This window comes from Moschus berezovskii, chromosome 12 (assembly GCF_049115385.1).
Source record: "Moschus berezovskii isolate FMDL1 chromosome 12, NW_MosBer_1.0, whole genome shotgun sequence".
Classification (NCBI taxonomy): domain Eukaryota; kingdom Metazoa; phylum Chordata; class Mammalia; order Artiodactyla; family Moschidae; genus Moschus; species Moschus berezovskii.
In genome coordinates, this window is record NC_142471.1 from 16,720,062 (window position 1) to 16,745,034 (window position 24,973).

The 24,973-nt window shown below is 42.4% G+C and overlaps 1 protein-coding gene across 2 annotated transcripts in view; it reads right to left on the bottom strand.

Moving 5' to 3' along the window:
• The window catches only part of ANK3 (ankyrin 3), a 765,692-nt gene extending 742,793 nt beyond the window's left edge, over positions 1 to 22,899 (bottom strand). For both annotated transcript variants that reach the window (XM_088841902.1, XM_088841899.1), the window contains exon 1: positions 22,726 to 22,899. In XM_088841902.1, the coding sequence (XP_088698028.1) occupies positions 22,726 to 22,782 (57 nt within the window). In that variant the 5' untranslated portion in view covers positions 22,783 to 22,899. The remainder of the gene's footprint in view (positions 1 to 22,725) is intronic.
• Between the last annotated feature and the right edge of the window lie 2,074 nt (positions 22,900 to 24,973).

Consider the following 24,973-nt stretch of genomic DNA (forward strand, 5'->3'; position numbering starts at 1 on the left):
TCAAAAATCATTTTAAAGAAAAAAATTTGGACAAATTCCCACCATTTTATGGTAAAAGGAAGACAGAAGAGGAGGAAGCTTATGCAAAAGAAAGTTATGTTCTTTCACAAATGAAAATTTATGAGAATAGTCTCTTCCTTACTAGGATAATGAACTGTAGAAATGCATATTATTAGCATATATTATCACAGATATTATACACACACCATAAACTCAATATTATTGTTAGCTGCCAGACATTATGTTACGTGCTTTCCATGGAGGATCTATGTATCTCCATTAAAAGATGAGGCTTTCTGAGAAGTTAATTTCACTCGCCCAAAGCACATAGTTACTATAAAATCTAAATACTACACTATGCTATTTAGCAGGAAATGGGTATGAGGTCAAACCTTCCAAAGGACAATATTATTAGATATTATCATATATACATACTCTTGCCAGACTGCTGACATATTTCTAAAATCTTACCATATACCTATATCTGACTTACATATGATTATCTTTTGAAGGTTTTTGAATGTCAAAGTAACCTCAACACTATCTTATAGGAAATCACGTTAGCAAATATGGTCCAATTGACAAATTTCTCCTTGTTCAACAGGCATAAATAGAGCATCAGATGTGCTAGATCCTAGACAGGGGAAGGCAGACACACAAATGGAGGGGGAAAGGGTCAATAAGTCCTCTAGGTGCCCACTGTTCAGCTGGTTAGAGAAGACAGGATAAACAAATAGTTTCAACAAAACGGGATAAATGCCATGACTGCTAAACATACATGAAATGCTATAACACTGCAGAAGACAGTGTCACTATCTGCAGAAGTCTAGGAAGTGTGCCTGAAAAGGCAACGTTTGAGCTAGGTATTGAAGGGTTTAAGTAAAAAATGAGAATGGCACAAACTAGCAGAAAGAAACCTTGTACAAAGACATGGACAAATGCAAAGGCAGAGTTCATTTGGGGAAAGGTTAGAGAAAAAAGAATAAGAATGGTCACAAAGTCAGACATTTCAGGGGAAAAAGATTAAGGATAAAAATGGTAAGTTTCATTTGGACAAGATGAGAAAAGACCTTTTGTGCAACCCTAAGATTTTGGACTTTATTTATGATGGATATGATAAAGGGTTTTTAAACAGGAGAAAGACATCATATTTGTGTTTTGCAAAGATAAGTAAGGAAGCCAGCTGTCCATTAGAAGACAGTGTAGAAGCAAGCAGACAATTTAGGCAACTGTGGCTTGGTTGAAATTGCTTAGGTCAAAGATGATGAGAGCCAGAACCAGAGCAGTGGCACAGAGCTGAAGAGTGGATTAGATTTAGATTTAAAAGTCATGTAGGAGGCAGAATTGCAAGTATTTGTACCTCACTAAATAAGAGGAGAAGAAAAGCCTCGTTAATGACTCAGATTTCTAATTTAAAGCAATGATTACAAATAGATAAAAGGCTTCTTCAGGATTCCGTGTAAATGTGTATTAGGTATTTACTCATCCCTTCAGAGTCTTCATCAATTTCTGAGCTTAGACTTAGCTCACTGGAAGGTTCTGGAAAATACCATGTACTAGTTTTGACTGACACCTCACCACAGTTTGGGAGCACAGACAATTTTTAAGAAGGTAGAAATCTTACAGGTTAGGGGGATACTCTGAGTAAAAGTGTAATGATTTGACCAAGCTCATGTATATTCTGAATAACAGACTGAATCGAAATTTTCCAACTCAGGGAGCAATTCATTGACTGATTTTTCAAACACCTGGAGAATTCCAGATTGATCAGTTCCACATATTCAGAGATTCAATGGAGACTTAAGTAGACATCCACACAAACTAAGCCATGCCATTTCAAACCTGGTAACAACTTTGGAGAAGGAAATGGCAACCCATTCCAGTATTCTTGCCTAGAGAATCCTGTGGACAGAGGATCCTAGGGGCTGCTGTCCATAGGGTCGCACAGAGTCAGACACGACTGAAGTGACTTAGCATGCATGCATGCATTGGAGGAGGAAATGGCAACCCACTCCAGTATTCTTGCCTGGAGAATCCCACACAGAGGAGCTTGATGGGTGGCCATCTATGGGGTCGCACAGAGTTGGACACGACTGAAGTGACTTAGCACCAGCAGCAGCAAAAGCTTTAAAATCCAACCAGACTTTGCAAAATGTATCACTGACCACGAGATTTTAATTACTGCTTGTACAATTGTTCTACTAGACCCAGAAAACTAATGTAGCACAGTTTCCTGGCACTCCTAATGCTTTAATAAGATTAAAAGTTATCAAAACCTTAAAGAGATGTTAAAAACCTCAAATCTCAAGAAATCAACTTCGAAATATTGGATCACCACTGAGATATCATTTGCTACTACCTGTATTTAGCAAGGTGCTAAATTAGTTCCATGGAAAAGCTACCACACTAAAAAAGAAGAGTACATTTAAAATACAATAGGTAAGGACTTCCCAGGTGGTTCAGTGGTTAAAAATCCATCCTGCAATCTGGGGAACATGGGTTCAATTCCAGGTCAGGTAACTAAGATCCCACATGCCTCGGAGCAACTAAGTCTATGGGCCACAACTAGAGTGTCCCTGCTGCTCCTGCTGCTAAGTCGCTTCAGTCGTGTCCGACTCTGTGCGACCCCATAGACGGCAGCCCGCCAGGGTCCCCCGTCCCTGGGATTCTTCAGGCAAGAACACTGGAGTGGGTTGCCATTTCCTTCTCCAATGCATGAAAGTGAAAAGTGAAAGTGAAGTCGCTCAGTCTTGTCTGACTCTTAGCAACCCCATGGACTGCAGCCTACCAGGCTCCTCTGCCCATGGGATTTTCCAGGCCAGAGTACTGGAGTGGGGTGCCATTGCCCTCTCCAGAGGGTCCCTACAGCCCAACAAAAGATCACGCCTGCTACAACTAAGAACCAATGAAGCCAAATACATTAACTGGAAAAGAGTAACCCCTGTGTGCTGTAACTAGACAAAGTCCATATGCAGGAATGAAGATCCAATACAGTAAAAAATGTAAATAAATAAATAAAAATGTGAAAAAACAATATATAAATAAATAAATATATATATATATATACACTGCACTAAACAAGTCGAATAAATTACCTTATCATACAACTTGATCCTTACAACTCTGAGATGAATAAAGCAGGCATTATCATTATCCTCATTTTGTAGATGAGGAAACTGAACTGCAGATAAATTCAGAATCACACTTATTAACCTTATTCTCACGTATCTTCTGACTCTAAGTTTATATCCTTTCCACTAGGTAGAAATGATTCCTTTTTCTTAATATTTCATTTGAGTTGTTTAGATAAAACACAACATTAAAATCATTTCTTGGACTTTCCTGGTGGTCTAGTGGCTAAGACCCTGAGCTCCCAATGCAGGGAGCCCTGGTTCCATCCCTGGGAACTAGATCACATGCCGCAACTAAGAGCTAGTGTGGTTAAAAAAATAAATATAAATAAATAATTTATATTGAAGTTGACTTACAGTCTGTTAAAAAAATAAAATAAAACCATTTATTTATTGTCAACATTTTGCTGCATGGTACTGCACATCAAACTCTTACAAAGGAGTTAGGCTTCGTCTGCACAGCACAGCTAAACGTGGAATTCTCCTCTGAACACCTCTTACAAACAGGTAGACACTGGGATTACTGATGGTATATCAGCTTCTACACCTATTATTAAAATCACTGGGTAACTTTCTCATCCCCAGCAGAGTCTGCTTGCTGAATATGACACCTCCACAATAGTAATGGATAAACACTTTCAAAGGTTGATCATTTTGAGTTTAACTTTTAACCATTATGACTTTGTTCAATAGGAAGGATAGTTGTTATACAAATGTACAACACATACAAGACAAAAACAAAACCATTTTACACAATTGTCATTTCAGAAGGATTACAGTGACTTGAAAGGGAAAGTAAATTAAAAAGCAATCTATTGAAAATGCTGGTCAAAGCAAAGGTCAGAGTGATGTGGGGCCAGGAGCCAAGAAACAGTCTCTAGAAGCTGGAAAAGATAAAGATAAGGATTCTGCCCTAGAAACTACAAAAGGAACAAAGTCTTGCCAACCCATTTTGGACTTCAGAACTCTAGAAGTGAAAGTGAAAGTCGCTCAGTCTTGTCTGAGTCTCTGAGACCCATGGACTATACAGTCCGGGGAATTCTCTAGGCCAGAATACTGGAGTGAGTAGCCATTCCCTTCTGCAGATGATCTTCCCAACCCAAGGATCAAACCCAGGCCCCTCACACTGCAGGCAGATTCTTTACCAGCTGAGACACCAAAGATGCCCAAGAATACTGGAGAGGGTAGCCTATCCCTTCTCCAGCAAATCTTCCCAAACCAGGAATTGAACTGGCGTCTCTTGCATTGCAGGTGGATTCTTTACCAGCTGAGCTACCAAGAAAGCCTCAAACCTCCAGAGCTGCACCATAATAAATATGAATTGTTTTAAGTAAAAAAAGTGATCTATACTTCAAATTTAATTTGGAAAACAAATATTACAATTAAAAAAATAGTGCAAGTGTTAATCGCTCAGTCATGTCTGACTCTTTGTGATCCCATGTACCATAGCCCATCAGGCTCCTCTGTCCATGGGATTCTCCAGGCAAGAATACTGGAGTGGGTAACCATTCCCTTCTCCAGGCGATTTTTCTGTCCTGGGGATTGAACCTGGGTCTCCTGCACTAGAGGCAGATTCCAGGATATATCTGCAAAATAAAACAAAACTACACATTTAGATTCTTTAAGGATAATAACACACATGCAGACATCTATTTCTAGATATAATAGTATACTGCACACCTTCTGAACCCATGAAGAATGATAAGGACAGCTTGAGTACCACTTTATAATTAAATATTTAGTACTATATTACATGTGAATTTTGTAAAAAAACTGACAGTACCATATGATACATCAGTCTCTATTATCCAAAACATAAAATAAACAAGGAAGTTAATTTTTAAATTATACCAACTCAACAGTGAAAGTGAAGTCGATCTGTCGTGTCCGACTCTTTGTGACCCCATGGACTGTAGCCTACCAGGCTCCTCTGTCCATGGGATTTTCCAGGAAATAGTACTGGAGTGGATTGCCGTTTCCTTCTCCAGGGGATCTTCCCGACCCAGGGATCAAACCCGGGTCTCCCGCACTGTAGACAGATGCTTTACTGGCTGAGCCACCAGGGAACAACTCAACAGTATGGTATTGTAAATGTTTAAAAAGAAAAAGATGCTGTTCTCTGTGCAAATGTACATCTGAAACTTTAGACAACAATTCAAATTTTATTTTATGTGCAATATTCGCCCCATATGTAATGATAATGAGGTCTCTTTAGTTAAGCCTAGGAGTAACACAGTTCATCATATAAAATATTCAAACTACATTAGTTCAGTTTAGTAGCTCAGTCATGTCCGACTCTTTCTGACCCCATGGACTGCAGCACGCCAGGCCTCCCTGTCCATTACCAACTCCTGGAGTTTACTCAAACTCAAGTCCATTCAGTCAGTGATGCCATTCAACCATCTCATCCTCTGTCATCTCCTTTTCCTCCCCGCTTCAATCTTTCCCAGCATCAGGGTCTTTCCAAAGGAGTCACTTCTTCTCATCAGGTAGTCAAAGTATTAGAGTTTCAGTTTCAACATCAGTCCTTCCAATGAATTATTCAGGACTGATTTCCTTTAGGACGGACTGGTTGGATCTCCTTGCAGTCCAAGGGACTCTCAAGAGTCTTCTCCAACACCACAGTTCAAAAGCATCAATTCTTCGGCACTCAGCTTTCTTTACAGTCCAACTCTCACATCCATACATGACTACTGGGAAACCATAGCATTGACTAGACTGACCTCAGTTGGCAAATTAATGTCTCTGCTTTTTAATATGCTGTCTAGGTTGGTCATAACTTTTCTTCCAAGGAGTAAGCGTCTTTTAATTTCATGGCTGCAGTGATTTTGGAGCCCCAAAAAATAAAGTCTCTCACTGTTTTTCTATTGTTTTCCGATTCATTTTCCATGAAGTGATGGGACCGGATGCCATGATCTTAGTTTTCTGAATGTTCAGTTTTAAGCCAACTTTTTCACTCTCCTCTTTCACTTTTAGTTCCTCTTCACTTTCTGCCATAAGGGTGGTATCATCTGCATATCTGAGGTTATTGATATTTCTCCCAGAAATGTGCCAACCTGTGCTTCATCCAGACCAGCGTTTCTCATGATGTACTCTGCATTAAGTTAAATATGCAGGGTGACAATATACAGCCCTGACATACTTCTTTCCCAATTTGGAACCAGTCTATTTTTCCACGTCCAGTTCTAACTGATGCTTCCTGACCTGCATACAGATTTCTCAAGAGGCAGGTCGGGTGGTCTGATATTCCCATCTCTTTCAGAATTTTCCACAGTTTGTGGCGATCCATACAGTCAAAGGCTTTGGCATAGTCAATAAAGCAGAAATAGATGTTTTTCTGGAACTCTCTTGCTTTTTCTATGATTCAGTGGATGTTGACAATTTGATCTCTGGTTCCTCTGCCTTTTCTAAATCCAGCTTGAACATCTTCAAGTTCATGGTTCATGTACTGTTGAAGCCTGGCTTCGAGAATTTTATGCATTACTTTACCAGTGTGTGAGATGAGTGCAACTGTGTGGTAGTTTGAGCCTTCTTTGGCATTGTCTTTCTTTGGGATTGGAATGAAAACTGACCTTTTCCAGTCCTGTGGCCACTGCTGAGTTTTTCATATTCGCTGGCATATTGAGTGCAGCACTTTCACAGCATCATCTTTTAGGATTTGAAATAGCTCAACTGGAATTCCATCACCTCCACTAGCTTTGTTCGTAGTGATGCTTCCTAAGGCCCACTTGAGTTCGTATTTCAGGATGTCTGGCTCTAGGTGAGTCACACCATCATGATTATCTGGGTCATGAAGATCTTTTTTGTATAGTTCTTCTGTGTATTCTGCCATTTCTTTTTAATATCTTCTGCTTCTGTTAGGTCCATACCATTTCTGTCCTTTACTGAGCCCATCTTTGCATGAAATGTTCCCTTGGTATCTCTAATTTTCTTGAAGCGATCTCTACTCTTTCCCATTCTACTGTTTTCCTCTATTTCGTTGGATTGATCACTAAGGAAAGCTTTCTTATCTCTCTTTGCTATTCTGTGGAACTCTGTATTCAAATGGGTATATCTTTCCTTTTCTCCTTTGCCTTTTGCTTCTCTTCTTTTCACAACTATTTGTAAGGCCTCCTCAGACAACCACTTTGCCGTTTTGCATTTCTTTTTCTTGGGGATGGTCTTGATCACTGCCTCCTGTACAATGTCAAGAACCTCCATCTATAGTTCTTCAGGCACTCTATCTAAGAGATCTAATCCCTTGAATCTATTTCTCACTTCTACTACATAATCGTAAGGGATTTGATTAAGGTCACACCTTAATGGTCTAGTGGTTTTCCCTACTTTCTTCAATTTAAATCTGAATTTGGGAATAAGGAGTTCATGATCTGAGCCACAGTCAGCTTGTGGTCTTGTTTTTGCTGACTCTATAGAGCTTCTCCAACTTTGGCCGCAAAGAATATAATCAATCTGACATTAAGTAAAGTATTATTTTTAACCTCACCATTCAGAGGGCTGAACTAGCCATACTCACTGAGCACACTATCATTATTTTCTTTCCTTAGTTATTTCTCTTTATCTCCTTAACCCACTCCCATGCACTGGGCCCCACAGGCAGCCATTCTAACATGCTTAGTGAGTCCTTCAGGTAAGTGTTCTTACAAGAAGTGTACCGTGCTATGCTTGTGTGTTTTCACTTTGTGTGTTAGTCGCTCACTCATGTCTGACTCTTTGCGACCCCATATACTGTAGCACACCAGGCTCCTCTGTCCATGGAATTCTCTAGGCAAGAATACTGGAGTGGGTAGCCATTCCCTTCTCCAGGGGATCTTCCTGATCTAGAGATTAAACCTGGGTCTCCCGTACTGCAGGCAGATTCTTTACTATCTGAGCCATCAGGGAAGCCCATTATACATTTTTAATCCACATGAATGATAAATATACCTCCCCCTCTTACAGTTTACCAAGCACGATAGTCTTCATATCCATTTATGGTCTTCTGTTTACCTAACCGATTGCTGCTAATGGTTGCAGACAACCCCATGATGCACACCCATCAGTCCATCCCTCCCAGCAAAGGTCACCCAGTTACCTCCCTACCAGCAGCACCCTTACTAATAATACAGCAGTGAATAACCTTGCTCACATTCTCTTGGAGACCTGGAGGACACATTCCAATGTCTGACTGTAGAAATGGAATTTCTGGGTCATAGAGCAACTACCTAGTTAATTTACTTAAATAATGCCTGAGTGCTTTCCAAAACAGCTGCCCAGACTGTGCTCCCACCATCCCTACACAGGGTTTCCTGTTTATTGCCAAATTCCCTCCCTCAGCTTTGCCACTTATTAGCTTCATAAAGGGAGAAGGCAATGGCACCCCACTCCAGTACTCTTGCCTGGAAAATCCCTTGGACAGAGGAGCCTGGTGGGCTACAGTCCATGGGGTCCCGAAGAGTCGGACACGACTGAGCGACTTCACTTTTACTTTTCACTTTCCTGCATTGGAGAAGGAAATGGCAACCCACTCCAGTGTTCTTGCCTGGAGAATCCCAGGGATGGCAGAGCCTGGTGGGCTGCCGTCTATGGGATCGCACAGAGTCAGACACGACTGAAGCAATTTAGCAGCAGCAGCAGCAGCAGCTTCATAAAGACCATGAACAAGTCTCCCTCTGAACCGTGCTTTTCTTTTCACTAAATTTAGACTATTTACTCCAATTGCCTGATGTGGTTGTTCTAAGGAACAAATGTTTGAAATAACAGGCAAGTACTTTAAGGACTATAAATAGTTGTCTACAAATGTAAGCAATTACATTGCTGCAATTTTTGTTCCTATGATAATTTCTAAATATCTTGCACCCCCATACACTTACACACACCTCTGCCAAAAGAGAAGAGATAACTGAATAAACTTGAAGCTTGGAAAATAAAACTTTCTCCTGGATACCTAAACATTGAGGGAGACTGAAACAGAATGGGGAAAATACACTTTCTTCTTTATTTACTCATCTATGCAGTTACTTGGGGCTTCCCTGATGGTTCAGCAGTAAAGAACCCACTTGCAATGTAGGAGATGCAGGTTCCATCCCTGGAGTTGGGAAGATTCCCTGGAGAAGGAAATGGCAACCCACTCCAATATTCTTGCCTGGAGAATTCCATGGACAGAGGAGGCTGGTGGGCTACAGTCCACGGGATGCAAAACAGTCAGACAGGACTTAGCAAACTAAACAACAACAATGCACTTACCTAATCAAAGATTTTAAGGACTGGCACTCTACCAGTAGTAAAATTAAAAAAAAAAAATTGTAGAGCAAATAGGTACATAGTACATAAACAAACATTCCATCTATGTCTTCAGTTTTGTACATAAATTTTATCCCAAGATGTAATTACCTCAAAGTTGGTAGCTTCTGATTTCACAACCTAACAGCTCCTATTTACTGACCACCCACTATATCAACGTATCATTTATATTTCCTGAAACACTTAGAACAATCCTGCAAGGTGGATGTTAAAGAGTCCCTAAAGGAAGAAAAGGGAAAAGAGACACAGTTAAGTGATTTACCTAATAGAGTTATTAAATGGCAATTAATTGGCAACAGACTCAGAAAACCCCAATAGGTTATTCTAAAGTCCCAAGCTTCCTCTTTCCACATCACTTCACTTCCTCTTGAAAGATATGTTCAAAGACACCTTCAGCAGAGGGCAGACTATCATAGGAGCTATAAGGGTATGAGAAAAATGCCACAGAAATTATAAAGATACAGGCTTCCCTCGTGGCTCAATGGCAAATGCTAATGATGGAGATGTAGGTTAGATCCCTGGTCCAAGATGATCCCACAAGCCTGTATTTTTCAGTTCAGTTCAGTCGCTCAGTCGTGTCCAACTCTTTGTGACCCCGTGGACTGCAGCACTCAAGGCTTCCCTGTCCATCATCAACTCCCGGAGTTACTTAAACTCAAGTCCATTCAGTTGGTGATGCCATCCAACCATCTCATCCTCTGTCATCCCATTTTCTTCCCCTCTTCAATCTTTTCCAGCATCAGGGGCATTCCAAATGAGTCAGTTCTTTACATCAGGTGGCCAAAGTATTGGAGTTTCAGTTTCACCATCAGCCCTTCCAATGAATATTCATTTCCTTTAGGATGGACTGGTTGGATCTCCTTGCTGTCCAAAGGACTCTCAAGAGTCTTCTCCAGCACCACAGTTCAAAAGCATCAATTCTTCGGCGATCAGCTTTCTTTATACTCCAACTCTCACATCCATACATGACTACCAGTAAGACCATAGCTTTAACTAGACGGACCCTGGCTGACAAATTAATGTCTCTCCTTTTTAATATGTTGTCTAGGTTGGTCATAACTTTTCTTCCAAGGAGTGTCTTTTAATTTCATGGCTGAAGTCACCATGTGCAGTGATTTTGGAGTGCAAAAAAATAACTGTTTCTCACTGTTTCCCCATCTATTTGCCATGAAGTGATGGGACCAGATGTCATGATCTTAGTTTTCTGAATGTTGAGTTTTAAGCCAACTTCTTCACTCTCCTCTTTCACTTTCATTCCAAGGGAACATTTCATGCAAAGATGGGCTCGATAAAGGACAGAAATGGTATGGACCTAACAGAAGCAGAAGGTATTAAGAAGAGGTGGCAAGAATACACAGAAGAACTGTACAAAAAAGATCTTCACGACCAAGATAGTCACGATAACGTGGTCACTGACCTAGAGCCAGACATCTTGGAATGTGAAGTCAAGTGGGCCTTAGAAAGCATCACTATGAACAAAGCTAGTGGAAGTGATGGAATTCCAGTTGAGCTATTTCAAATCTTAAAAGATGATGCTGTGAAAGTGCTGCACTCAATATGCCAGCAGATTTGGAAAACTCAGCAGTGGCCACAGGACTGGAAAAGATCAGTCTTCATTCCAATCCCAAAGAAAGGCAATGCCAAAGAATGCTCCAACTATCGCACAATTGCACTCATCTCACATGCTAGTAAAGTCATGCTCAAAATTCTCCAAGCCAGGCTTCAGCAATATGTGAACCGTGAACTTCCAGATGTTCAAGCAGGTTTTAGAAAAGGCAGAGGCACCAGAGATCAAATTTCCAACATCCGCTGGATCATGGAGAAAGCAAGAGAGTTCCAGAAGAGCATCTATTTCTGCTTCATTGATTATGCCAAAGCCTTTGACTGTGTGGATCACAATAAACTGTGGAAAATTCTGAAACAGATGGGAATACCAGACCACCTGACCTGCCTCTTGAGAAACCTGTATGCAGGTCAGGAAGCAACAGTCAGAACTGGTCATGGAACAACAGACTGGTTCCAAATAGGAAAAGGAGTACGTCAAGGCTGTATATTGTCACCTTGCTTATTTAACTTATATGCAGAGTACATCATGAGGAACGCTGGGCTGGAAGAAGCACAAGCTGGAATCAAGATTGCTGGGAGAAATATCAATAATCTCAGATATGCAGATGACACTACCCTTATGGCAGAAAGTGAAGAGGAACTCAAAAGCCTCTTGATGAAAGTGAAAGAGGAGAGTGAAAAGGTTGGCTTGAAGCTCAACATTCAGAAAACTAAGATCATGGCATCTGGTCCCATCACTTCATCGGAAATAGATGGAAAAACAGTGGAAACAGTGTCAGACTTTATTCTTTTGGGCTCCAAAATCACTGCAGATGCTGACTGCAGCCATGAAATTAAAAGACGCTTACTCCTTGGAAGGAAAGTTATGACCAACCTTGATAGTATATTAAAAAGCAGAGACATCACTTTGCCAACCAAGGTCCGTCTAGTCAAGGCTATGGTTTTTCCCGTGGTCATGTATGGATGTGAGAGTTAGACTGTGAAGAAAGCTGATCGCCAAAGAATTGATACTTTTGAACTGTGGTGCTGGAGAAGACTCTTGAGAGTCCCTTGTACCGCAAGGAGATCCAACCAGTCCATTCTAGGGGAGATCGATCCTGGGTGTTCATTGGAGGGACTGATGCTGAAGCTGAAACTGCAATACTTTGGCCACCTCATGCGACGAGTTGACTCACTGGAAAAGACTCTGATGCTGGGAAGGGTTGGGGGTGGGAGGAGAAGGGGACGACCGAGAATGAGATGGCTGGATGGCATCACCGACTCTGTGGACATGAGTTTGAGTGTACTCCGGGAGTTGGTGATGGACAGGGAGGCCTGGCGTGCTGTGATTCATGGGGTCGTGGAGAGTCGGACATGACTGAGCGACTGAACTGAACTGAACTGAAGAGGCTCTTTAGTTCTTCTTCACTTTCTGCCATAAGGGTGGTGTCATCTGCATATCTGAGGTTATTGATATTTCTCCTGGAAATTTTGATTCCAGCTTGTGCTTCCTCCAGCCCAGCGTTTCTCATGATGTACTCTGCATATAAGTTAAATAAGCAGGGTGACAATATACAGTCCTGATCTACTCCTTTCCTGATTTGGAACCAGTCTGTTGTTCCATGTCCAGTTCTAACTGTTGCTTCCTGATCTGCATACAGATTTCTCAAGAGGCAGGTCAGGTGGTCTGCTATTCCCATCTCTTTCAGAATTTTCCACAGTTTGTGGTGATCCACACAGTCAAAAGCTTTGGCATAATCAATAAAGCAGAAGTAGATGTTTTTCTGGTACTCTCTTGCTTTTTAGATGATCCAGCAGATGCTGGCAATTTGATCTCTGGTTCCTCTGCCTTTTCTAAAACCAGCTTGAACATCTGGAATTTCACGGTTCACATACTGTAGAAGCCTGGCTTCGAGAATTTTGAACATTACTTTACTTACATGTAAGGTGAGTGCAATTGTGTGGTAGTTTGAGCATTCTTTGGCACTGCCTTTCTTTGGGATTGGAATGAAATCTCCTCCCCCCAGTTTTGATCTGAGATAATTCATTCTCTAGAGATGCCTTTTACTGGTACAGTTAAGCATATACTATCTTTTGATTCTCTAACCCTACTCCTGATATTTAAACTCCTATACACACAGCATTGGTTTGGTTGGGGGAATATCTGTGTCAACCAAACGACCTATCCAAAAACTTCTATATTCATAATAGCCAAGTTTACTCATAACAGCCAAAGCTGAAAACAATTCAAGTGTCTGACAAATGGATGAACAATCTATGGTTTATTTGTACAATGAAATATTGTGCTATGTGTTAAGTCACTTCAGTCCTCTTCAACTCCTTGAGACCCTACAGACCTTAGCCAACCAGGCTCCTCTGTCCAAGGGATTCTCTAGGCAAGAATACTGGAGTGGGTTGCCATGCCCTCCTCCAGGGGATCTCCCCAACCCAGGGATTGAACCTGAATCTCTACATCTCCTGTATTGGCATGCTAGTTCTTTGCCACTAGTGCCACCTGGGAAGCCCAGGTGGCTCAGACAGTAAAGAATCTGCCCACAATGGGGAAGACCCAGGTTTGATCCCCAGGTCAGGAAGACCCCCTGCAGAAGAACATGACAACCTACCTCAGTATTCTTGCCTACAGAATCCCTTGGACAGAGGAGCCTGGCAGGGAAAAGAGTCAGACACCACTGAGTGACTAACACAATGAAATATTCAGTTCAGTTCAGTCGCTCAGTCATGTCCGACTCTCCGTGACCCCATGAATCACAGCACGCTAGGCCTCCCTGTCCATTACCAACTCCCGGAGTTCACTCAAACTCATGTATATTACTCAGCAACGAAAAGGAATAATCTACTAATACCTACAAGAGCCTGGATAAATATCAAAAACATTATGCTAAGGGAAAGAATCCAGGAAAACATGTAGGTAAAGCAAATCTATGGTAAAAGAAATCAAACCAGTGCTTTCCTGGAAGGTTGGAGGGAGTTTAACTGGGAAAGAATAGAAGTGAACTTCTTAGGATAATAAATAGTCTGTCATGATGAGGTAAAATGTTTGTAAGAGTGGGAGAATTGTACATTTAAATTTGATTAATTTTATCATATATATATATAAATTATACCTCAATAAAGGTGATTAATAAACTTCCACACACCAATACATACACAAGAGAAAAAAAAAATCTCTTATGCTTAACTTGACCTCCAAAGCAACAGAATCTTAAAAATCTCAGTTATACCCTTCTAACATCTAATAATCCAGTTACAGGGCTCAGTTCTCTCATTTCTTTTTTTAAATTAATTTTTATTCGAGTATACTTGATTTACAACATTCTGTTAGTTTCTGCTGTATAGCAAAGTGAATCAGTTATATGTATACATATATCCACTCTTTTTTTAGGTTCTTTTCCCATTTAAGACATTACAGCGTATTGACTGGAGTTCCCTGTGCTGCATATACTACAGTACATTCTTTTTATTTTTTTTCACACAACTGTTCAGTACAAATTCTATTCAAGTTCCCATACACTATAAACTAGGAGACAGTGGAACATATCCAGGGACATAAATCAAGGTGTAAAAATTTCATGGTCTAAAGGTACTGAAATCACACAGTCTGTTCTCTTATCACTGCAGAATTATGTTAGAAATCAGTATCAAAAGATATTTGAAAATAACCCACATATTTTCAAGTGCAATATGACACTTAAACAGGGTGATTGTAAAGAAGAAAGTATTTAAATGAGAAATTAATATCACAGACACTTTTTTTAAAACCCACGTATTTGGAAATTACATACAAAGATACTTTGAAAAACCCCATGTATTTGAAAATGCAATTAAATATCCACTTTTAAATGATGGGTGTATCTACAGTAGATTCTCATTAGCTATCTATTTTAATAGACAATAGTGTGTGCATATTTAATAGATAATAGTGTGCGTATATGTCAATACCAATCTCTCAATTTATCCTCCCCCACCCCATCCCATCCCCCTTGGTTACCATAAGTTGTTTTCCACATCTGTGACTCCATTTGTTTTGTAAATAGTTCACTTGCACCATTTTTTTTGATTCCACATATAAGCAATAGCATTTGATATTTGTCTCTCTCTGTCTGACTTACTTCACTCAGTATAACAATCTCAAGTCCATCTGGTTCTCTCACTTCTAATCCAGATATTTCAGGATCTACTTGGTATTTATTTTGTCCCCAGTGGAAAAAGAGACCTGATCAACCATTCTCAGTACAAGAGTCCTTTCTCTACTGAAAGTTCATTTAAACAGCCTACTAAACTATGAGATTCTAGAAAGCAAAAACTAGTTCTTATTTACCCATGCTGTGTGCGTAATATTTGTTAAATGCCTAATATGTTTTGGATAGATTTTATTGGTCCAACTAAAAAAATTCAGTGCTTTGCACAGTATGTAAGTGGTGTGCTGGAACTAGCTAACATCAGCTTTCAAGGAAGCCAACTCTACATTTCTTCCCAACTCCATGCTCACCTTGCACCAGCTGTTTGAAATAAGCCACAATGAAAGTATTTTGTGATACAATGATTTATAATAAGAAATATAGGGACTTCCTGGCAGTCTAGTGGTTAAGACACCTCATCTCCAGTTCTGGGGGCATAGGCTCAATCCCTGGCTGGGGAACTATGATCCCACCTGCCTCTGAAAATAAATAAAATGGGGGCTTATTTTAAAAGAAAAGAAATATATATTTGGTCTTCAACCTGTTCCTGGCATGTGCATGCATGCTCTGTTGCTCAGTCATGTCCGACTCTTTATGACCCCATGGACTGCAGTCTGCCAGACTCCTCTGTCCGTGGAATTTTCCAGGCAGGAATACTGGAGTGGATTGCCATTTCCTCCTCCAGGGGAGCTTTCCAACCCAGGATAGAACCTGCGTCTCCTGTTTTGCCAGGAGGATTCTTTACCACTCTGCCACCTGGGAAGCCCTGTTCCTGGTACAGAGCTCCTAAAACCCCTGAGAGCAGTAAAGGTGTCTTGTTATGTTATTAAGGTGACTTTTGAAAAGCTCCTAAGGAAGGGAGGTCAGCAGCCAGTAGAACCAACCACCTGCTGAGAGGGTTGGGACTGAAAGTCCCCATCCACCCCACTCCCTGGACCTCAGAGGAGGGAAAAGGGACTGGAAGTTGAATCCATTGCCAATGGCTAAGGAGTTAATCAATCATGCCTCTGTAATGTGTGTGTGTTAGTAGCTCAGTTGTATCTGACTCTCTGTGATCCCATGGACTGTAGCCCACCAGGCTCCTCTGTCTGTGGAATAATGAGGCCTCTATAAAAACCCAAAAGGAGGGGATTAGCAGAGCTTCCAGGATGGAGCTACAGCTTTCCTGGGGAGACAGAGGCAGAGCTGCATCCTCTGAGAAAACATGGAAGCTCCAAGCCTCTTCCACAGACTTTGCCCTATGCATCTCTTCCATCTGGCTGTTGTAGGGTTATACTCTTTTATAATAAACTGGTAATCTAGTAAGTAAAGCGCTTCTCTGATTTCTATGAGCTGCTCTAGCAAATTACTCAAACCCAGGAAGGGGTCACTGAAACCTCTAATCTATAGCCAGCTGGTCAGAAGCACATGTGATAAGCTGGGTTCATGATCTGCACCTCAAAAAGGGCAGGGCAGTGGGGGGCAGACTCATGGAACTAAGCCCTTAACCTGTGGAATCTCAGGCTATCTCAGGGTAGATAGCTTCGGAATTGAGTTGAATAGCAGGACACCCTGCTGACGTCAGAGCGCTGCTCACTTAATGTGGAGACACCCTGCTGACGTCAGAGCGCTGCTCACTTAATGTGGGGGAAACCCTAGACCCTCCAAACACACAGTGGAACTCCTCACCAAAAGTTGCGTTTTCACTGCAGAATCGGGAGAATGCTATAAATCAGGGCTTTTGGGTTTTGTTCTTTGTTTTCTAAGACACAGTCTACAGCATATTACTGATCACTCAAATTTAAGAAAGAAGAAGGAGGTGGGAGGGATGGAGGGGAGAAGGAGGGCCAAGAGGAAAGAGGAGAGGCGGAGGGCAGGAGGAGGAGAATCGAGAGAAAAACCTAAAGGACCCACAGAGGTCAAACAGTAAACCACTGCTCTCCGCCTAAGCAAAGTGTCCCACGTCACTCCCAATAAATCCCCTGCCTTTGGTGTTCAGTTACCAGCTCAGATCCACTGAGCTGGATCTAAGGGGTTATTTCCCCTTGGAACTAATAAATTCCTGATGCTCTAAAAATCATCATGAATTGCAAAAAGCACAATTTCCTTAAAGTCAGGTTTTCAGGAGAAAATAAATCACTTAAACAATACAAAATAAACTTGAAAGTTCCCAACATTTGGAAAATTATCCTAACATCAGGAATGTCAAAACAGGAGGGGGAAAATGCTTCTGTATCACTTTATTTCTAATTATCTCTCTCTCTTTATTAGAGTAAAAAAAAAAAAACTCTTTTCATTTTTTTTAAATCACAGACTATTTCAGAGGGAATAAACCTGCAGAATAGTTTTCTCCAACTCTCTCCTTTTCCAGGTGGAGAAACGGAAGCCCATGAGATAATAAGATTCTGAGGTTCCAGTGCTAAAGTTACTTAGGAAATGGGGACTCCATTCCTGGCCTCCTATTTTCACCATCATGGCTATATCCATTGCTCACGCCAACAGGGGTTCCAATCCAGTTTCAGCCCTTACCATAGAAAACTTGCACGGCCTTCCTGAAGCTCAGTTTCCTTGTGCATAAAACAAGAGTTAATAATTTCTACTCCACAATTTGTTTTGAAGTATACAATATCTACCAAGAGAGGTACAAGAAATCACAGTTGTTATTATTAAAGATGCATATGTCTTCTCTATTCAATTAAATCATGAGCTTTTTTAACATATAACGATATTTACTCACAGCACTGTCCATAAGTGCCAAAAAACTAGAAATAAGGCAAATGTTTGCTAACAGGGAAATTATGAAATAAATTAGTCTATCCATCCTGTGAATATTAGGTCACCATAAACAAGAATAAATTAGATCACTTTCTCAGACATTTCTCTATTCTTTTTGTTACAGGTTTCCATTCTGTGGCACTTTGCAGTAAAGAAACTGTAAGTGTGTTTCCTGATGCACCTCTCCTAAAATTCTTAGGTACCTTCATCTACATTTTCCTTCTGAATTATACACCAAGGCCCACACTAAATATGAGGCACCTGATTAAATGATACCAAAGATCTATGCCTGGAAAATTTTCTAGTGCTGGCACTCTGTGAGTGCTGTCTGATATAAACACAAAGTCACTTGGATTATGAGAGTAAAAACCAAGCCTGGATTTCCCTGCTGGTCCACTGGTTAAGAATCCTCCTGCCAATGCAGGGCACATGCGTTCGATCCCTGGTCCAGGAAGATTCCACATGCCTTGGGGCAACTAAAGCCCATGCACCACAACTATCCAGCCTGCACTCTAGAGCCCAGGAGCTGCAAACCCTGGGCCCACGTGCTGCAACTAATGAGGCCCTTGCTCTAGAGCCTGTGCTCCACAAGAGAAGCTACCACATCTAGAGAGTAGCCCCTGATGGCTGCCACTAGAGAACGCCTTCGTGCAGCAACAAAGACCCAGAGAATGCACCCAAAAATAAATATTTTTTTAAAAAGACTCTTATGTACCTGGGAGTGCCTTTCACATGATAGGAGTGCAAAGTACTGTTCATATGGCTAATGCCATTTCTAAATCTGAATGCTGGATCCTTCTCGACATTTATTTGATCATCAAACATTAACTGAAGGCCTATGTTGTATCAAGCCCTGTGTTTGATGTTAAAGAGCAAAGCTGCAGTCAGAGAACTGCCTTTTGTCAGATTCCATATAAAATGTCATGACATTGAAAAAAAAAAAGAGGGACAGGAGAAGCCTCACACCTGTAAGCAGACCCTTGGCATTGAGTCATGGCATCATCCAGAGGGGCTGCAGAGCAGCAGTAAAATTCCATGCTGGAGGGACATCAGAGCTATTAGTGAATCACCGTAGGTATCTTTAAAACTCTATGGGAAACAGCCTTTCTAAGTCTGTCACACACAGTTCTTTAGCCTACAATGGTATTTAAATTAACTTCCATTCTGCTCCTTTCAGCTACCAGACCAGGTCCAAATATTCATGCCCTGCCCAGAAAACAAAAGGTATGTTAGGGCCAATTTTTCAATATTTCCCTTTTCTTAATGTTATCCAAAAAAAAAAAAAACAGCAGTTACTAAGCATCATCTGATGAAAGAAATCCCAAAATAATTTATTTCATATTTTGAAGCTCCAACTCCAAACACTAGTTCACTTAATGTTTATTTATTACTAGCTTCTTCTACAAAAAATATTAATACCACTTCTGTTCAGTTCTGAAAACATGTAACTTTCATATACACGTGATTGCTTTCTTCTTGGGATTGCTTTCTTCTTGAGACATTGGACTGTCCCAAGAGAGGAAATTTAGGAGTAATTTCCAGAAAACATCAAAGAATTGGTTCTATTAATACTTTGGTGCCATTGATCTTACCCCCATGGTCAAGCAGGAACCTGATTGGTTCCTGGAAAAAATCGACATCCTTTTGAACAAACAAATCCATTGGAAGATACTGTTCGCTCACATCAAACACAAAGGGGCAAGTGTCTAAATATTTCAACCATGACTACAGATTTTGAAGATTTTCTACATCCTTTATAGTCCAATCAAGAAAAATTTACTCAAACACACACTGTACCTAACTTAGATAGAACACAGGACTGTGAATCTGTAACTAACCACAGGTGCCACTGCTGCTGCTGCTGCTAAGTCGCGGCAGCCGTATCCAACTCTGTGCGGCCCCACAGACAGCAGCCCACCAGGCTCCTCTGTCCCTGGGATTCTCCAGGCAAGAACACTGGAGCGGGTCGCCATTTCCTTCTCCAATGCATGCATGCTAAGTTGTTTTAGTCACGTCTGACCCTGTGCGACCCCATGGACAGCAGCCCACCAGGCTCCTCCGTCCACAGGATTCTCCAGACAAGAATACTGGAGTGGGTTGCCATTTCCCTCTCCAAACCACAGCTATACCTCTAGAACTTAAAAACATGGCGAATAGAAAGCACACAATATCAAAATAAGTTTTTTAATGATATCCTGAATTAATTTTAAAAATTTTAAGCTGTTTTCACATATTGACATGGGATGAAAATGAAAAATCACGATTAAATTACCCTACTGTTCTATTTGCATTAACCCAACATCTCACTGGCATTTACATTTGCAAGATCCAAGGCTTGTTATATGAACAACAGCCCAGTCAAAACAGTCAAGGAAAGGTTACTTCAGATCTGATTAGATCATTAGTAACCTTGATCTTTTCAGAAGGGTAGACTTTAAGAAGTTTGGAGACATTTGTAACAAGGCTAAACATTCCACTTAGAATTCATCAACTCAGAACCATTCTTACCTAAAAGTGTCAGGTAGCCTGTCTCATCAATTTCAGGTATTTATTCAGAAAAGTAAAAATGCCATTTATCTAAGCTAGAATTTTACATGATCACCAATTTGGATTATAATGACTCCCTGTAACTGCAGAAGCACATTCTACAAAAATATACAAACACACATTTTGTGCATTAAAAAATTGATAACTTTTAAATATAAATGTTACTAATTGGAAATCAACCTAAGAACAATCACTGAGAGTCCAGAACAATTACAGTATTTTCAGTTACCAAAATCCTATTCTAGAATTAGGCAGACTCAATGCATTAATACTGTAAGAGGGGGAAAAACTGAAGTACTATATAAAGGAAAACCACAGCCCTAATGGAAACTACTGCCACACAAATGCAAACAAATTCAGAATCCACAGTGTCTCCTTGGATTCCAAAACACACCACTGGTCTTTATACTGTCTGAAGGATACTAAGCCACATTCCCTGTGATGTTGAAGCCTCACACATCGCTGTGCAGATTATGAAACTGATGTTTATTTATGCTCTAACAAAAAGAACAGTGAGAACTGGCATAAACGGTTCATCATAAATGACCATCTCACTACAGTCCAGATTCACAACTCACTTATCCATCCTTCACGGATTTGAGAACTAAGAGAAATCAGCCCTCTAGATATTTGTAGCTGGTTGAAGACCAGCTTGATTGGTGGATGACTTGATTTCAGCCAGTTTTTGTTTCAGAGCTGTGGTTTTAACTTTACATTCACTTTCAATATTGAAATTTTGCTTCCTTGAAGATGCATCCATTTGAGCCCTGGTCAGCAGATTATAAAGATGCCTGAACTGCTCTGCCAGCAATTCCTATCCACTCTGAAACTGTCTCCCTCCTAGAGCCTATTGGTGGTGGCCTACCCTCCTGGAATAAGTCCTGGTAGAACCCTACCGTGCCTCCTGCCTCTGCTTTTACCAGAAAGCTGCCTCTTCCAAAATTAGACAAGCCACACGGGCTCTCAAAACAGCAAAAGGAAAACTCAGAATCAAGGTAACAATAAAACCCACCAATGAACTCGGTCAAGACTTAAGAGTCTTTGAAAGACTTCCTTGATTCTCACAGGATTTTGAGAGATGACAACTGAAGGAAAGATATGATAGGGGCTAGGAGGTTCGTGTGCTTCAAGAGCAATTCCGAGTAATTTGAAACTAGATAAACTACTGCTGTCAAAGCTATGCAAAGGTGCCTCGGTTTCTGGAATGATAATATTTCTTTTTCTATCACAGATAACGTATGCACATTGGTTAAAAAAAAAAATTCCCCAAAGGTATGTGAAACTAAGTCTGCCTCCCACCCGTCCCCCAGCTCCCTTCCCAAGGACAACTTCTGTTTAAGTCCCCTTCCATAGACTTCCAAGCACATGCAAACATATGCCCGAGTGTTTTAAACCAATTATCTTCTATTACACACACACACACACACAATGGCAGCTGCAAAATTGCTACTAAACGCCTCTGGGCTTCAGGGTGGCAATCTGTGGAGGGGTGTAGGGTGGGAGGAAAGAGAAGCTATCCTGAAGCTGCGGATTTGCACAGCATGCACCCGGTTCTTTGTGGGTGTCTGACTTGCACGCCAGTGGAAATCTCTCAAAAACCAGGGCAGAAGGTAAACCCACCGCTAGCCAGCCCTTGACACTGCACTACCTATCCGCATTGGCCAGCACTTTCTACATGTCTCAGTCTTTAAAGTAGATTTTGTATTCTCACTGGGTTACATGTAGTGTCTCGACTCACCTTCAGAAAAGGAAGCGGGAAAAAAAAGGCTGATACTCTGAAGCTAACTTTCAGAACCAGGTGATTTCCTCCCTTCCCCGCCAACGTGCGCGTGTCCTCGGGAAGGGTTCTGCCTGGCACCGGATCACTGGAGCGGCGAGCCCAGAACACAGAAGCCCGGAGACGGCAGACCTCGGTGAGGGCGTCCGGAGCCCTGGGCCGCGCTTTTCTTCTGGACACGTCTCCGAGCAGGCAGCCCTACATCTCGGGGCCCGACCTCCTCCCCCGCGATGCTCGCACGCCGGGGCGGACGGAGAGCTCCGGATCTGCCCGGAACGGCAACTTGAGTCCCGCGCCCCCAGGCGCCGCCGGATCCCCGCCCGCCCGCAGGGTACCCCCCCTCGCCTCGCCGCCGCCGTCCGGCAACCCCGGGAAGGCAAGCTCCAAGCGGCGACCCTCCCCCCGACTCCCGACCCCCGGTCTCCCGCGCGCCGCGATCCCCGCGCGCCCGGGCGGGAAGGGAGCCACAGGTACGGGGCGGCGCGGCGCTCACCTGCGCGGGAGGGGCGCCCTCGGCGCCGGCCGCAGACGAGCCGGCGGCGGAGGCCATGTTGCGCAGCGGCTCCTTCCAGGAACTCCGCTCTCCCCTCCCCGCCCCGCCGCTCCGGCCCGCAAACGCGGGACTGCCCGGAGAAAAGTTCGGCGGCGGCTCCGGAGCGCCCGCCCCGCGCGGCGGCTCCGCCCCTCCGCCGCGTCCCCAGCGACCGCCAGGTGCGCGCCGGCGCCGGTGCGCGGGGGCGGGCCCCGCTCAGGTGGAGGCGCCGGGCGGCAGAGCCCGCTGCCCGCTGGCCCCGACGAGCATGCCCAGTCGGGCGGCGGCGCGGAGGAGCAGCGGGCGGCCGGGGCTCGGGACGCGGGTGGGGGCTCACCTGAGAAGAGCGGGGCGGAGGTGGCTCCGGGAAGGGACCGGGGCGGGGGCAGGTCCTGTTTCCTGCGGGCTGCTGAATTATAATAACAAAATAATAGTTTATAGTAATTATATTATCCCATTAAAACAAACTAATAAAACCGCTAGTAACTAACCTCTATTGGCTCAAGGGTTGCTTATACAAGCTCTAAATGAATAAAATCTGTAGTTAATTTTACTTTGGTGCTTTTATTATTTTTAATCCACAGCCTGCAACCCATGGAGAAATAGCGTTTGCAGCGCAGTTTGCAAATAATGTCCCTAGCCTTCTTCCCGGAGAAGGCAATGGCAAGCCACTCCAGTACTCTTGCCTAGAAAATCCCATGGATGGAGGAGCCTGGTAGGCTCCAGTCCGTGGGGTCGCTATGGGTAGGACACGACTGAGCGACTTCACTTTCCCTTTTCACTTTCACACATTGGAGAAAAAAATGGCAACCCACTCCAGTGTTCTTGCCTGGAGAATCCCAGGGACGGGGGAGCCTGGTGGCTTCCGCCTGTGGGGTCACACAGAGTCGGACACAACTGAAGTGACTTAGCAGCAGCAGCAGCAGCCTCTTTCCACCCATCCGGGGTCCCAGCGGCACTTAGGTGGCCTCAGCTACCTGTCTAGTGAAAATATGAAACTCCGGAGTCGTCGTCGGGGTGTGAGCGTGTGAGCCAGACAGTGAGCCTGATCCATCAAGGAAATAGCGGGCAGGACCTCTGAGTGTCCTTGTTTCTAGGAGCTCAAACGGCAAGGCTTCACGGAGCTCCTGTCCTAGGAGACAGTTGGATTCAGGACGCCGCTCCCACAGAGCTTATTTAGGGTGGAGTGCAGGGGGAGGCAACTGACCCTCGCAGAAGGCCTCCCAAAGGGGAGCCCCTCGCTAGAGTCAGGTACAGGGAGCAGGCCCAGGCATTAAGGGACAGCCAATCATATTGGAGAGAAAGTTATTTTTCAATTCTCCCTCAACTCTTCTGATTGTTAGAGGAAAGTACTCTTTCTCAAACACTGGCTAAACTTCCTATTTACCAGTGCCCAGATTCAAAACCCTAAGTAAGCACTGGTAGCTAACTAAATGTTCATTATTTTGTTTCATTGTTTACTGTATTTTCCGTTTATGGCAAATGACAGAGGCGTTTTTTTATTGATGGTTGGAATCCAAGGTTTTCTTTTTAAGCAAGTATGTGTAAGTTTAACAACATTATATAATGATAATAATATATGTCTTACTATTATTTATCTATATAAATAAAGATTTTAATCGGTTGGATGGAACTAAGATAAAGCAAGAATTCTAGAGACACTAGGGAATGACTGAATTATGGGAAACTGACGTTAGTTGGCAGTTTCACCAACTAGTGACAAGGAAATCCTGGAATAACTCCTGCACCAGAGAGCCTTGGGCTGAACACCTAGCTCACTTCCTCCATAACACGCTGAAAGCTGAAATAACATTTATTGGCATCAGCTCTGTAGTGGGCTCTGTGCTAAGTCCCATATTCATAACATCTCATTTAGTCCTCACAAAATCCTTGCTAGACAGGCAGCACAAACTGGAAACAGAGGCTCAGAAATGTTATTTTAGCCGAGGTCATGAAATAATGGAGCACCAACAACTCTATAGTTTGGGCATGTTTAACTTGAATTTGAAAAACCACTTCAGAATTTAGCAAGTCCACAAACTCTCTGAAAGTTTATGTTAAACTCTTTGTGCTGTTTCATGGAAACAAGGTATATAATGTTCATCAGTTTTTCAGAAAGATCTACATTTTAAGAGCCATTGTCACCATTATTTAGAAGACAGTGCCGTGATTTGGATTATAAGATCCACGGAGCCTGTTCAATCTCCAC